This window comes from Onychostruthus taczanowskii, unplaced genomic scaffold, assembly GCF_017590055.1.
Source record: "Onychostruthus taczanowskii isolate IOZ18803 unplaced genomic scaffold, ASM1759005v1 scaffold19, whole genome shotgun sequence".
Classification (NCBI taxonomy): domain Eukaryota; kingdom Metazoa; phylum Chordata; class Aves; order Passeriformes; family Passeridae; genus Onychostruthus; species Onychostruthus taczanowskii.
This window is the reverse complement of record NW_024499128.1, coordinates 6,838,454-6,852,993: the sequence shown is the minus strand read 5'-3', so window position 1 is coordinate 6,852,993 and position 14,540 is coordinate 6,838,454. Positions and strand designations below refer to the sequence as shown.

Here is a 14,540-nt window from a genome sequence, read left to right as displayed (position 1 = left end):
CGCGGCGCCGCTTCCTGCACCCGCAGTCCGCCCTCTCCCTCCCCGCCTTGGGTGGTGCCGCTGCCTCGTCCCTGCTCCAGGCTCAGGGCGGAGGCGGCCGCCGCTCCCTGCTCCGCTCAGCAGCAGCCCCGATGCAGGCCATCAAGTGTGTGGTGGTGGGCGACGGGTAAGTCCGAGGGACCCTCGGCCGGGCCCGGCCCTGAGCCGCTCCGCCGGCCCTGGGGGTGTCGGGCCGCGGGGCGGGAGCGGCGCCCGGGCCCCGGCGGGGCCGGGAGCGGGGTGCGCAGGGGTGCCCGGGCCGTGCGCGTCTCCGGGCCGAGCCCCGCATCGCCGCCGGGCCGGTGCTCCGGGGCCGGTGGCGGTGGCCGAGTGTTTCGTGTTGTGCGGGCAGAAGCGGCCGCCGTGAATGAACAGGGTGTGCTGGGCTGTCCGGGCAGGCCGGGCCGCGTCCCTGCACTGCCACTGCTTGCTGGTGTTCTTTCATCACCCCAATGTCTTAAAATAATTACTGTGGTTTTAATTATATGAGAAAATTAATATTGGTTTGAAATACCTTTTTTTGTGAAAGTAACAAACTTGCTATCTTTTAAGATCTTGATTTTTGACTTCTGACTTTTGTAGTAAAACTGAGTGAAATGGGCTCAGCTCTATGCAGAAACTGATTTTTTGCCTGCAGACATCTGGTCTCGTAAGGTTCCTGTCTAAAGGAGAATGATAGGCCCTTGAAATACAGATAGTTAATGATATACTTGTCTGTAAAGGGCTGTTACACCTACAGTATCTTAATATGGTGTTACTTGTATGTGAAACAAGTTGGGGATGCTTTTTAGAATTAACTCATAAGTTTAGCAATTGGATTTCAGTGTGAGGAGTGCTGGAATTGAGAAAAAAGTTTGTGTTTGGTATTTTTGAATATTCTCCACAATACTCTTCTGCTTAGCTCAGAGGGATTCTCTCTCTTCCTGGATGTCAGAGCTCAGGGGAACATCCCAGTGCAGCTGGAAAACAAGACTTGTCTTATGCAGTTTGAGTTGTTGGTTTTTTTTTTTTCCTTTTAGAAGAAACAAAAATCCTAGTGTAGACTGAGCATAATTGGTATCACAGCAAACTTCTGTAGATTACAGAGGAGTGAAGTGTGGCTAAATGGACTCAGTACAGTGGCCTGTAATCTCACATGGTGCCTTATTTTTGAAGTTGTTTGGGTGGGGTTGTTGATTTGTTTTTAACAACGTAGAATCCCTAAAAAGGCAGCAAAGTATGGCTGAAAGATAAACCTTAGAGTGTGCCAAATTTGTTTTGAATCGCTGTGTAAGATTTGGGGCCATATGAGCATGAAAGTGGTATCTCAGTAAATCATTGTCATAACAGTGTAATTCTTTGATGCCAGATAGGATAACTGTGGACTGCTCTTTTGCTTCTATTGAATTTAAACCCAACAAAATTGCTTTTCTAATACATACATATATATCTATATCTATATATGGGGTTTTTTAATTCATCTGCACTCTATTTATAATGCTGTAAATAAATATTTAAACCCAACAAAATTGCTTTTCTAATACATACATATATATCTATATCTATATATGGGGTTTTTTTAATTCATCTTCACTCTATTTATAATGCTGTAAATAAACGTGATACATCATGTTTGGGTGGGGAAAAGGTTCAGTCTACTTCCTCCTCTAGAAGGGAGAACTCAGCACACACCAGCTGTATAATGTTCAGTAATTCATTCAGCAGAACAGTTCTTTGGGTCATTTGCTTTATAAACCATCCTTCCTAGCATTTCTGTAGTTCTGTCTTGGAAATAAATGTAGGTGGTGTAGTTCTACCTGACTTTTGTGCATATGTGTGACCAAAATAGTAGTTTAATTTATTTTCCTTCCTCTTTAGTTAGAAATAAATCTTTTGTAAGGTTCTTGTCAGATACTGTTGTTCATTTTTGGTGGCTTTGTATCATTCTCTGTCCACTGTTTTTAAAATACATTTAACTATTTGTCGTTCTTTGTGCTGTTGCTGCTTCAAGAGCTCCAGCACTGCAGGTATTCTAGGAAATGTCTTGTTTGGCTTAGATAAGGCCAAAGTTTTAGTGTTCCTGTAAAACAATGCAGGTTAAAGATTTGCTTATGTAATATAAAACTTGGGTATTGTTTTACGTACCCTCCACAAAGATCTGCTAGGAACAAAAATAAATACCTGTGGTTATTTTTCTAATTTGTTAATGAGTAGGCTGTTTCTCACATGTTGTAAGTCCCTTTTTGTTCTTGGCGTTTTGACTAGTGTAAGTTTGGACAGTCTGCTAGGAACAAAAATAAATACCTGTGGTTATTTTTCTAATTTGTTAATGAGTAGGCTGTTTCTCATATGTAAGTCCCTTTTTGTTCTTGGAGTTTTGACTAGTGTAAGTTTGGACAACTAGTCCAAGTTGTCCAAATCCAAGTTTTGACTAGAAAAGTGTGGCATGTGTGCTAGTTTGGGCTATCATATTCCCCCCCCCCCCCCCCCTTTTTTTTTTTATTTTGCTGTGGGGATTGTTTGGGGGAAAATAAATGACAACTGTTGCTTTGAGCTGTCATGATGGAGAGTAGGAGGAATGTGCAGGACAGATGAAGAGCAGCCGCTGGAGTAACTGCAGGAGTTGCTGTTGATTGACACTTGAGAAAAAGCATTGGTGGAAGTTATTTTTAGCAGCTTTTCTTTTCACTCCAAAAAGGCAGCTGTTAAGTGGTACAAAATCTCCAGTGATGTTGTGTAATGTTAGGAGAAGTTCTGTGTTTGGGAGAAATTACCAATTGCTAGATGCCACAGAAGTTGTCGCACTTCATGCTCTTTTGTTGTAGGCATTTTTAAATTGTGGAAATACTGTAAGAGCAGTGACTTAGGAGTCCTTGTTTGGAATTCTGCTTGATCTGAGGCCTTTGCTAAAGCTGTACTTTTTTTGTGTGTGTTTGCTTTGATGGCTCGGGGAGAAGGGGAGGGTGTGTGCAGGGTAATTGCCTTCTTACTGAGCATAGTGCAGTGTTTGTGTGAGACACTGAGCACCTCAGATCCCTCCCGTGCCATCTGGAGAAAGTGCAGTGACTTGAACTCTGGTAACTTGTGTTACTGAAAAAGTTCTTTAAAAAGTAGCTGTTTCTAAGTACTGAAGAGCGTATTTGGGAGAGGGTGTGGCACCGTGAGTAATAGAGCTTATCTGGGAGCTGTATGTAGCTAAACCTCCTATAGCAGCAGTACTGAACTCTGGATCTGAGGGTGGCACTAGGGAAATCTCAGCTACTCTTTAGTGTCTGAGCAAAGACCTGGGCTGTTGGGCATCATGTCTGCCAGAGGGGTAGGTCATGTGCATCAGAGAAAGAAAGAAATGGCACAAGCAAAGCCTTTTATGAAGGTTAGCACCTGTTTGCAGGTAAAACATGGCTCCAAGGAGCTCTGCTACAGTGGGGAAATTTCATAAAACTTGTTAGCATAAATAAAGAGAAGGTATGTTTTGTTTTTAGGAATTAATCCATATGTGGTTATACTTCAGTGATAATACATTGATTTCTGGGTGCTACTCAGAATCAAAAAGCGACTCAGTGCTGTCTTTTGTTAAGGTAGTTCTGTTAAGCATTTAAAGCTAGATTTCTGTAGGCCATGTTTTTAATGACAGTCAAATGTTGCTAGTTTCATTTATGTAATAGTGGGTGGACAGAGCTGTGATTAAGTAGTTGCTAGAAATCTTATGACTAATCTTGGTGTTATTTTAGATTCTTAGTCTCAGCCTTTATGTACAAGGATTTAAACTTTGCCAAACAGTTAGAATTCTCTTTAGAGGAGGTGCTTTATTACAGAAATTAGTAGTCCAAAAAAGTTGATAAAGCACTTAGAGGATGTACTTTATAAAGGTAGGCATTAGTGTTTATTTTTAAGACTGGTGACCATAACGATCTGATTCATGTGGCAGTGAGCCAGAAGGCAAGGAAAGCAGGAAACCTGGATGGAGTAAGTCTGAAATGGGGTTGTTGAACGTGTTTTTTCTTGTTTAAATGACTCTGGCTGATTGGTGCTGCAGAAACACACTACAGGCACTTCTGAACTTGAATGAAATCTCTCACCACCTTCCCGTGCTGTTTTGATTAGCCAGAGCAGACTCGGGAGTTTCAGTGCCAGGTGGGCAAAGGAGCCTGGCTGCACAGAATAGTTCTCGATCTGCCGCTGAAAACGTTAAGTTCAACACTAATTTGTTGGAAGCTCAAATTACCTGTAATGATCTTACTGGAAGCTGGCGTGTCAGCCCAGACAGGTTCCAGAGGCATGAGAATGTGTTGTCTCTGTGCCTCAAGAGATTTCCCAAAGCATTTGGCTGTTGTTCTGCTGGGGATCCTGAAGGTTTTCCCACCTGTCCTTTGTGAGCTGGCCCAGCACAGCCGGCTGTGTGGTGTTGTGAGAGCAGCTCAGCAGCACATCCAAACTGATCTAACTCATCAGCAGGCAGCTAAAATAGCAAGTTGTCCTTATGGGGGAGGAATAACTTTCCTTAACTCCTTGTTCTGGCTTGCTGGTGTTAGTTCAGCAGCTAAGATGGGATCTCCTCTTTGACAGCTGTTAAACAGGTAGCTGTGTGGTGAACTGCTCCTTGATTGTTTCCCACACAACTTTTTTTTTAAGGGTAAATCCATCTACTTTTGAGCACAAGTGTATCTCAGACCTTTTACAATGACAGAATGTTCAGAGATTGTACTTAATGAGAACAGAATTAAATGCCTCCTTTCATGATGCTATTATAGCTTGGTAAAGAGAGTGTGTGCTGGAAGGAAAAAACCCAGACTGTGTGTGGAGCTGGTGTCTTAGAGGCAGGTGAGAAAACCAGGGTGGAAAACTGCATGGAATGATCAGAGCTGCAGCAGATGGGGTCTTATGGCAGGTATTAGCTAAGAAACATAAGGCAAATTTCAATTAAAAATGGGTATGTGAGACAAAATCCCAAATAATTTTGCACTCTGAAGTGTCTCTTCTGTAGCTCGGGCATTTCAGGGGGTGTCAGAAGCTGCTATCAAATACCTTCTTGGGCTAAGGCAGTGAGGAACTGCTTAAAGCTGAATGGAGAGACTTCAGTTAGGGATTGAGCCGTGACTTGTGGATATGACAGGGCTCAAATTCACTTGTGAAAGATTTGGTTCAGGAGGCTCATGAGTCAAACCTCGTACTAACGACTCGATTACGTGTAGGTGCAGCAGGGATTCAAAGTTACTGCTGACTGGCTTTGAGCGAATCGCTGTGGTGATGGAACAACTGCAAGACAATGCAGTTTTCCCTGCCCAGGAGCAGGAAGGGGGATCGGGCTGGGAGGCTGTCTGGCAGCATCCCTGGAATCTCTCACAGGGTCTAAGGATTATGCACTGTAAGTGGGAAGCCTGCAAAGGAACCGGTCTGCAGTGTCACACTCTTTGCAGATACTATTTTAAAAAGAGAAATAAGACCAAATTTCAAGTTTTCCAACACTTAATTGAAAATGTAACAAAAATTGAATGCTGTCATTAATCAAATGTTTGACTCCAGATAAGATGTGGGGAGGAGGGTAGAGAGGGAATGAGCTGGCTGCCAGAGTTTTGAAGGAATCCTGGAACAGAGCCTTGTCCTGCCCCCATTTGAGGCTCTTGTGAATTAGATCAGTAGGAAGAGGTTTGCTGTTCCAAGTTTTCCAATCCTGGAATGTAATTTATCTTCAAATCAGTTAATGAAATGTTTGAGTAGTGAGTGAATGCATGTGGGGAGTCACTTGGTAATAGCAGTAAATAATGCGAGAGTTATCATTTGTATTCATTCCTTAAATACTCCAAAGTAGCGATGTGTTGAGAAACTACACTTTTCAAGCTTTCTTTAACTTCACTTATATGCAAGTATACAGTTTTCTGGAAAAAATATGAGTTTGAAATTGTGTAAGGGTATCTGGAAATACTTCTCAGGGTTTTTTAATTTCAGAGAGTTGGAAGAGGGCCATCTTTCTGAGTATTCAGTCAGGTGACTAGGAGATGTTAGTAGTCTCATTAATACATGTGGGTTTGTTGGGGGGTTTTGTCACTAAAAATTAACAAAATTTGGTAATTTGTCACTTCACAAAATGGATGTTTATACTAGGTGTGTTTTCATTGCCAGTAATTTTAAAGCTGCAGTCTGTCAGCTGTTTTCCTGCACAGTAGTGTCTGGAGATGTTCAGTTGTCCTTAGGTGTCTGCATGTAATTAGTTTTCTTCCCCCTACAAGGAATATAATTTCTTGTTATTCAAGATGAATGTGTTTTACATGTGAACTTTCTTTCTTTGCAGTGCTGTAGGTAAAACATGCCTACTCATCAGTTACACAACCAATGCATTTCCTGGAGAGTATATACCCACGGTGTAAGTACTTGTAAAATCCAAAGAACTCACTTCTGTCAGCTTCTCAGTGCCTGCTGCCATTCCAGATTCCTTAACTGAATTGTTTGATTTGGCTGCAAGCACCCCTCAGGTGTGTGTGAGGAACACTTTGAGCTTTTGCTGTGGCACAGTCACACCAGTGCTTGCTGATGGTCCCTCAGTTTTGGCTCTCTGTGCCCTCTGGGCCTGGCTGGTTACGGACTAACATTTGCTAACATTTTACCAGATGTTGTTCTCTTCCAAAATAGTGTGTTTCTGTCTCTAATGTCATTCATAATAAGCAGTCCCAAGGCTGAACAGCTTGTAAAACATTATATCATGGTCAGAAATAGTTGTCTTACATGGCTGGTGATTTTTTGTTTATTTGTTCCTTCCACTTTTTGTGCTACTGCCAATCCTGTGCTAAGCCAGCCACAGCTTTTTGGCTCCTCAGGCGAGACTGTGGAGACTCATTTATTCTGGTGCTTCCCTTTTTCTTTCACAGAAGGATTTGTCAGTATCAGTATTAGTACAGTTCTCTTTTCTAGGGCCTGTTGGGTGTGTTTTATACATGTACAACTTCTTTGCCCTTTTCAGATGTCTCTGTATTTTCATCTGGCTATGCTGCTGTCTGAAGTATTGATGAGTTTTGTCAGACAACAAAATATATTCTAATAAGGTTTATAGATTACTTTTGTTACCTCTCCAAGGCCTTGTTGCCTTAGTTACTGTTGTTTCCTTTTTTTTTTTGGTCTTAAATTCGAGTTTTTGCATTAGTGTCTTGTGTTCCCAGTGAATTTAAAACCTTTGCACCCACAGCAGTAATGAGATAAAAACAATGCCTCCACTGGCCCCTGGTTATGAGCTTTGATATTTCATTGGAGGGGGTTTTGATTAGCAGGATTAATTAGCTTTTTTTCTTACCTACTGTTGTCATTAAGGATTTCTTGGTTGTTGCTCCTGTATCTTCTGTTCTAAATCTCACACCGTGAGATTAACTTGCTGAATGTCCCACTAAGACTGGAAAGTGCTTGCTAAGTACATCACCTGCTTTCCTGTACTCGCTGGGATTAACACTTCCTTTGGAAGAGCCATGGCAGATCACTTCTGCTCAGACTGGACCAAGTCTGTTGTGTATAATTTTTTATTCCATTACCCAATGTCACGCTTGTTATTTAAAGAACAACTTCACTGTCTCTGGGGAGCCGACGGGTGCCGTGAAAATGTTCCCTTCCCCAATTTTCCAAGTTTTTCCCTCTGTGAGGGAAAAATCCTTGGGTGCCTTATTTTACTGTGAGCTAATGCAGCTAACTCTCTCTTTATTTTTAGTTTTGACAACTACTCTGCCAATGTAATGGTTGATGGAAAACCGGTCAACCTGGGTTTGTGGGACACAGCTGGTCAAGAGGACTATGACAGACTACGCCCGCTCTCCTACCCGCAAACAGTAAGAGCTGCAGGGTGGAACCCAGAGCAGCCTCTGCAGCCTTGTCTAACATAAAGCATTTTTCTTTTTGAACATAAGGCAAACATTGTCACACCTGGAGTTGTATTTATTAGTAACAGTGACCCTCTTTCGTTTCTTGTGCTGTAGCTGTATTTTATAATCTCTGGGGTGTGTGGAGTTGTAAAAAAGTTAAAATTTGCATGCCCTGTGTATTTGTGTGCACTGGTACTTGCTGGGTTTTGTGTAGTTGCAGCCTCAGAATTGTCTAGAATGCTTGATTTAAAATAAAATAAAACACCCCAAGACTACCTCAAAAAATCTTGGTGAATAGTCCCATCAGCTAATCCATTGATGTTAAGGTTAGCATGCCTGCCAAAGGCAGGGTTTGTTTTTGGTTTTAGGCGATGTTTGGCTGCAACCTGACACTGTCACTGCTAAGCACTTGATATTGTTTAGTCTGTGTGAAGATGTTCTACATGTGAAAGAGGCAGCACTGAATGAAGAGATTATTGGTATTGACAGAGGCTGTGGTGTCCCAGCTTTCCAGTGTACTTGAGCCTGTGGGTATTCCATTGCTTGCTGTAGTTTGTGCTGTGACATCGATACAAATGTGCTTCTGTCTTCCCTGTGTGCAACTGGTTAAATCCTGCCTGCATCCTGCATCTTTCCATGTTCAAGGAAAACACTGAAGTGATCTGCTTTCTTCTTTCCAGTGTGACTTCAGCTACAGTTAATCTTTGTAAAGGTGGTTTTGTAATCTGTTTAGAGCAGTGGCTTTTACCTGATGGAGCTGTGCTAGGGTAATTTGCAGGGGTTTTTTGGCACTGATTACTCTTGCTGTTGACTGTCAAATATATGTTAAATGCTGGTAATATAAAATGCAAAATTGTTTCACTCTACAGCATAACTGCTCTCTTGAATAATGTGAATCTTATTTAAGGAACTGTGGTGCTATTTTCAGTAATCTTTCCTTAATTCACTGCTCACTAACTTACAGTCATTAGGCTTCCCCATCAGTTTTGGTGCACAAAATTGATATGAACTTGCCAGCTGTGGGCTAGTATAGTTGAAATGAAAGAAATACCTGTCTATTTTAGAAGGAGAGACAATGGGAAAGTGGTTTTCTCTAATACTTAGATATTTATAGGATACTTAAAACTTCAGTTTTGCTTAACATCATAAAAATATTTTCTGAAAAGTAGAAGGTATGTTGAAAGATCTTTAGTAGGAACAGAATGTATGTGACAAAGGGACAGAATGCACATACATGTCTTCAGCCTGCCAAAGTAACTGTGGCTTTCTGGTAGACTGCAAAATAATTCCTTGTCTAAGCATCCTAGGGAAAAAGTGTTGTCTGTGCAAGGATGTGTAACTGTTCAGTACAGTTATATTTGGAGTACTTTGAGTTATTTGGATGGGTTTTGCAGCAGAAAATGAAAAAACAGGGCTGTATGTCTTCAAGTTCTTGTGAAGAAGTCTTCAGATTTCAGACTTGTGCAGTATCAAAGATTCATCACCCCCACAAAACTAAGAAAAAGCACTGAGGAAGAGAACAGTGGTGCTGACGAAACCTGACTTTTTTTAGGATCTGTGTTCAGCCTCCCTTCTCCTTCAATGTGCTATTTAAAGCTCAGTCTTTGCATGTTCTCATGGCCATCCTTTCCCTGTTTGTGCACCTGAAGGATGTTTTGGGCAAGGTGAAAGCAGCAGGTGTTGGTTACTTGGGTGTGTGCTGAGATCAGCCACCCAGCAGTTAACAGCTGGTAGCTTCCCAGTGAGGCATTAGTTTGTATCTCTTTCTCCTTATTCATATTTTTATTTTATGCCGTAAAATATACAAGAATTTAATATCTTCTTAATGCATTTGAAATCTACTACTGTTTCCAAATATTTGGGGAAGGAAAAATTGGGACAGAAAAGGTGGTCACATCTGTTCCCTCAGGGGACCAAACCAAAGAGAAATTGTTAGTTGGGTGCTTTTCGGGAGAGGTTTGATCTTGCAGGTTTCCCCTGGCAGTGCAGAACTGCTTTCTGGGGAAGGCTGGTGTCTGCTCTGGGTGCAGTTGGTTGTGCTGAATTACAGGGCAGCGTCTCTCTTAAGAAGAAAATCCTCCTTCAGAATATCTGTGAGCAGAAATTGCTGACTGAAAACATTCTCCCTTAAACCCATTTGAGGAGTAACTTTATCTCCTCCTGTTATTAGGTTGGAGGAACCAATGGTAAGAATATATCTTCCAGTCTGACAGATCAACCTATTGCCGTATGTAAAACTTTAAATAAACTTCAGTTCCAAGTTCTGTCATCTTGTCTTGCCTATGATAGTGATAAATTGGCCCCTATTTTTTGAACAAATACTTTCCTTGGAACTATCACATTGCTAGATCTGAGAGCTCTGTTACCAAATTTGTATGAGTTGCTAAGATTAAATATTTTCTTGAAAACAAATAGCTTTTCCTACTAGTGTGCAAGACACCTGAGATCTTCCAATAATTCCTTGTGCTTACACCAAATCTTTTGATCTCTGGAGCTAGTGGAGGAGAGAATCTCAAGTGCAGCCCTTGAGTCCCCACAAACCAGCAGAATTGGAAAACAGAAGTAGTGGCCATAGTATCACATTATTTGATGTTGTTTCTTTCTTCTTCTGGGACGCTGCTACGGAAACTTGTTGGGGTGATGCATGAACAACTGGGTTGCAAGTGCTTAGCAGTGAGATGTCAGCTGCTGACCTAACAAAATGCCTTGAAATGCAGCACAATCAACTAACACTCTGCAATGCCTGATTCTGTAGCGCGATTGGTACCGGAATAAGTGCGGATGCAGAGGTAGGTTGGGGAGAGTTGGGCTTGTTTGGGAGACACCTGCTGAGTTTTGGGTCACACAGCAAGTTTACATCAGCACAGACAGAGGAAATGAGTGTTGGGGTTGTTCTGAATGCCTGCAGACCTGGAGCGTGTCATCTGTGAAACCTGAATTGTATCCTGTGGTTGCTATCAACACGTGCTCTGAAATGTTTTGATCTGCTCTTACTTAGAATCTTTGTCTTCAGTTGAAAAGCAAGATGTGCAAGATCCCCAAAAAATACCCTTTTTTTTTTCTGCTTTCTCATTATTTAGAAAGGAAAGGGAGGAGTTTTGATATTTTTAAGCCCTTTTCAATCCCCATTTGGTTATAGAAAAGTTCTAAATCTTTTTTTCACTGGCATTCAGTAGGAGTGAAAGTTCTATAAGAAGTTCAACAAGCTGCTTCTGATTTGGGTATGAAAGCAATAATTGTAGACATTCTTGACTAATTTTTTTTTTTTAATTTCATACTGTTGAAATTGGCCTTGGCAATTTACGACTACTTTAGGGTTGTGTATTAATAGCTAACACTTTGCAACATCCTATGCTGATGAGGTCAGTGAAGAAGAAATGACATTTAGAGGAAAAAACCCTTGAAAGGCAGTATTGGTGTCCTAGTTGCTGGCTACTGCAATAGCTGATTATAAATTTCACTGCAATCTATTTGTTATTTTCTCCCCTTTCTCTCTGGCTGCTTGTAGCTGCCTGGGAATGGATTTCCCACTGGGAAAGCTGCCTCTGATTATCATGTGCAACTGTATTGCTGACCTGGCCTTTTGCAAGTGTGGTAGAGCTGGCAGTGTCATGGTGGTCACTGATGATATTGGCCTGTTCATGACACTCTGCAGTGGCTTTTCTGTTGGGCTGACCTCTATCACCTTGTTTTGTAGGATGTCTTCTTAATCTGCTTTTCCCTCGTGAGCCCAGCTTCCTTTGAAAATGTCCGTGCTAAGGTAAGGACGAGCTGGTACTGTTTTATTTCTGAATGTTCATCACACTGTTCACTTTACAGCAGAGCTTGGAAACTATTAGGTGCTTTTTTTTAATTGTTTTTCCCACAGGCCCCATGAAATGCAGTTTGGAAAAGCAGAAATCCATTTGCCTAACTTGTGAGTCATGGAAGTTCAGAGCACATGACACACTTCAGTACGAATTGTTCCTTGATGCATTGATAACAGTAATTGAAGTGTTCAGCCAGCAAGGTGCTGAGAGCACAAACAGGAGCTTTCCTTTTAGTACCGTTTGAAACAAAAGAGTTTTAAAACAAATGCATTTAAAACTTGGGTTGATAGCACTTGTTCCTTGCATCAGCCATCCTTCTGCACGTGCTCTGTGACTGCAGGAGTATTCCATGTCCTCAGACAACTCAGCTGCACAAGGAGGTGTCTCCGTGGGCAAGGGGGGTCAAGGGCATTTCTGGTGTGTGAGGAAATACAGCCCTTAATGGGCTACATTTTAAAGTATATGGAAATAGCTTCACTAACAGTGATGTGCCCTTTCCTAGTCCTGTCCTGATGGGACCTGGGTGCTCCCTCTGCTCCGACAGAAAGTGAAGGACTGGGAGCTTTCAGCTGTGATGTTCCAGGGCCTGCAGGGGAGTCTGCCCCCACACAAGAGACCCCATTCTTAGTTTGTCTTTTCCAGTGGTATCCTGAGGTGCGGCACCACTGTCCCAACACGCCCATCATTCTCGTGGGCACCAAACTCGATCTGCGGGATGACAAGGACACCATCGAGAAGCTGAAGGAGAAGAAGCTGACTCCCATCACCTACCCACAGGGCCTTGCCATGGCAAAAGAGATCGGTATGGCAGCAGGGGGTTGTTGTGGGCTGCATCTGGCTGTGTTTCTGGAAGACCTTGTACCTCTATTAAATGGAATGCCTGGCTCTTGTTGTGGAGCCAGCTGGGAGCAGTGCTGGAGCTGTGCAAAGCTGCTCTGTAACTGTGTCTCTGCTTCCCCCAGGCGCAGTGAAATATCTCGAATGCTCGGCACTTACGCAGCGAGGCCTCAAGACAGTGTTTGATGAAGCCATCCGAGCAGTGCTGTGCCCCCCTCCTGTAAAGAAGAGGAAGAGAAAATGTCTGCTGCTGTAAACTCACCCTCCCCCAGCCCATCAGCCCCGTGCTTTGCTCAACAATGGAGCATTCACATGCCAATTTTTTCTGTTATAAATTAGTTCTCTTCCATCAGTTCTTCAACCAATTGACAATTTCATGGTTTCATTTGTTTAAGTATGACCCTTACCTTGCATCCTTCTAAGAGCAAACTCCTGAAAAGACACACCTGTGTAAAGCCTTATTTTTAAAATCCTCTTCTTGCTCAATTAAATGTTGCCAAACTATCTGCTGAACTAAGTCGCATTGTTGTGCTACAAACACTAAGCACTAAACTGTTTTTTAAAGATTCTTGTTGAAAATGACTCTAATTTCTGGTAGGAAATGCAAAATCTCTTTCTAGTTTTTCACAGTAAGTAACAGTACCGGGGAATTAGCAGAACATTGCTCTAACGTGTTTTATTCTGAACTGTTTTCCCAGCACAGCCGTTGCCTCGTGGTGCATCCAGCACCCATCTCTGGCAATGACTGACACGCCTGAGTCACAGTGTAAATGCTTTATCATTGGTAAGGGCTTGGTTGCAATCTAGTTCTTGCTGCTGTGATTGGAAAATTAACTATTCTTACTGAAATGTATCTAGTCCTTTTGACAGCGTTGTATTGTGATGAATAAATGAAATATTGGGTTGGATCAGGAGCTAGTGCCAGACAGTATTTTGACACTGTACAGCTGACTTACACTACACTGCCAGAGTAGCTCAGCAACCATTTTCCCAGAGGTGCAGTAGTGGAGAGAGGTTGGTGTTCATGGGTAAATTCCTTTGAATTTCAAGTAGGGCATTCATGTAGGTACAATTCTGAATCAGTCATTCCCACTTTTATGTAGTAAATGCTTTTCTTGTAGAATCTCTTCTTACTGAGCAATATAACTTGTATTTTAAAACCTTCTGATTGATAGAAGTTTGCTTTTTTTTCTTTTTTTTTTTTAGAGTAGAATTTTCAAGCATATCCTCATTTTCCTGTTATTTCTGACCCAGTAAGTTATGCTTTCTGAGGCGCTTTTAGTCTATTAACTAGGTGTAAAAATCATGTGAAGCAGCTTTACACATTTTAGTAATTTTTATATTTTAAACCTCTGTAACTGACAAACCTTTCAACCATCACTATTTGCAAGGTCCCCCCACTGTACCATGACTAATGCAGCCAAGTGTTCTTTCTGTCACTCCATGTGCAGCATCGATTGCGTAACGGTAACTTGGGTCTGTGAGGTTCTGTAATTAGTGCTCATGTTCTGTACCTCCCAAACTGGCAGGAATATGATGTTGAACTACACCCTTTCAACCACTAAAGCAAAATTTAAAAATAAAAGTTGCAAAATTGTGAAGTTTTTACATTGATCTTTTGCTAATGCAATTGGCAGTATGTTTTGCATGTATGACTTAATAAATCCTTGAATCATAAGTGTGGCAATGTTTGAGTTTCTGAACAAGTGTCTCATTCCTGTGCCACTGTGAGCACACATTCTTGTTCTGTGCCAGCAGCCCTGTGTGCACGTGTCTCCTCAGGGCCAGTGTGCAAAGCCCAGGCTGGCAGTGCTCCCCTGAGAACCCAAACTAAACACAGCACTTGGCAACAGCTCTGCAGAGGCCTTGCCCTCTCAGTGCAGTTGTTACAGCTCCTGCTCTGCTTGTGCAGTGGCTTAAAGCTGCTGGCAGCGGGGGGCAGGTTCCCTGTTCCACTCCCCTCTATGTGAACAGAAATCCTTTTCCTCTGAACCAGTCAGTTTGTGCTAAAATGCCCCAGATTCCAGGCTTTTATTTC

The 14,540-nt window shown here is 42.2% G+C and overlaps 1 protein-coding gene across 1 annotated transcript; it reads left to right on the top strand.

Moving 5' to 3' along the window:
* RAC1 (Rac family small GTPase 1) lies at window positions 1-14,180 on the top strand. Its single transcript, XM_041401333.1, has 6 exons — window positions 1-166; window positions 6,308-6,379; window positions 7,706-7,823; window positions 11,554-11,616; window positions 12,308-12,467; window positions 12,628-14,180. Exons 1-6 carry the CDS (start codon window positions 132-134, stop codon window positions 12,756-12,758), a joined length of 579 nt encoding a protein of 192 aa, XP_041257267.1. The 5' UTR covers window positions 1-131; the 3' UTR covers window positions 12,759-14,180.
* Window positions 14,181-14,540: the final 360 nt, after the last annotated feature.

Bases quoted from the DNA above. Each gene is read 5' to 3' on its own strand.
- RAC1 (XM_041401333.1), top strand. From the start codon at position 132: ATGCAGGCCATCAAGTGTGTGGTGGTGGGCGACGG. The intron at 6,380-7,705 runs GTAAGTACTTGT...CTTTATTTTTAG, and splicing joins GGAGAGTATATACCCACGGT to TTTTGACAACTACTCTGCCA. The intron at 12,468-12,627 runs GTATGGCAGCAG...TGCTTCCCCCAG, and splicing joins TGCCATGGCAAAAGAGATCG to GCGCAGTGAAATATCTCGAA.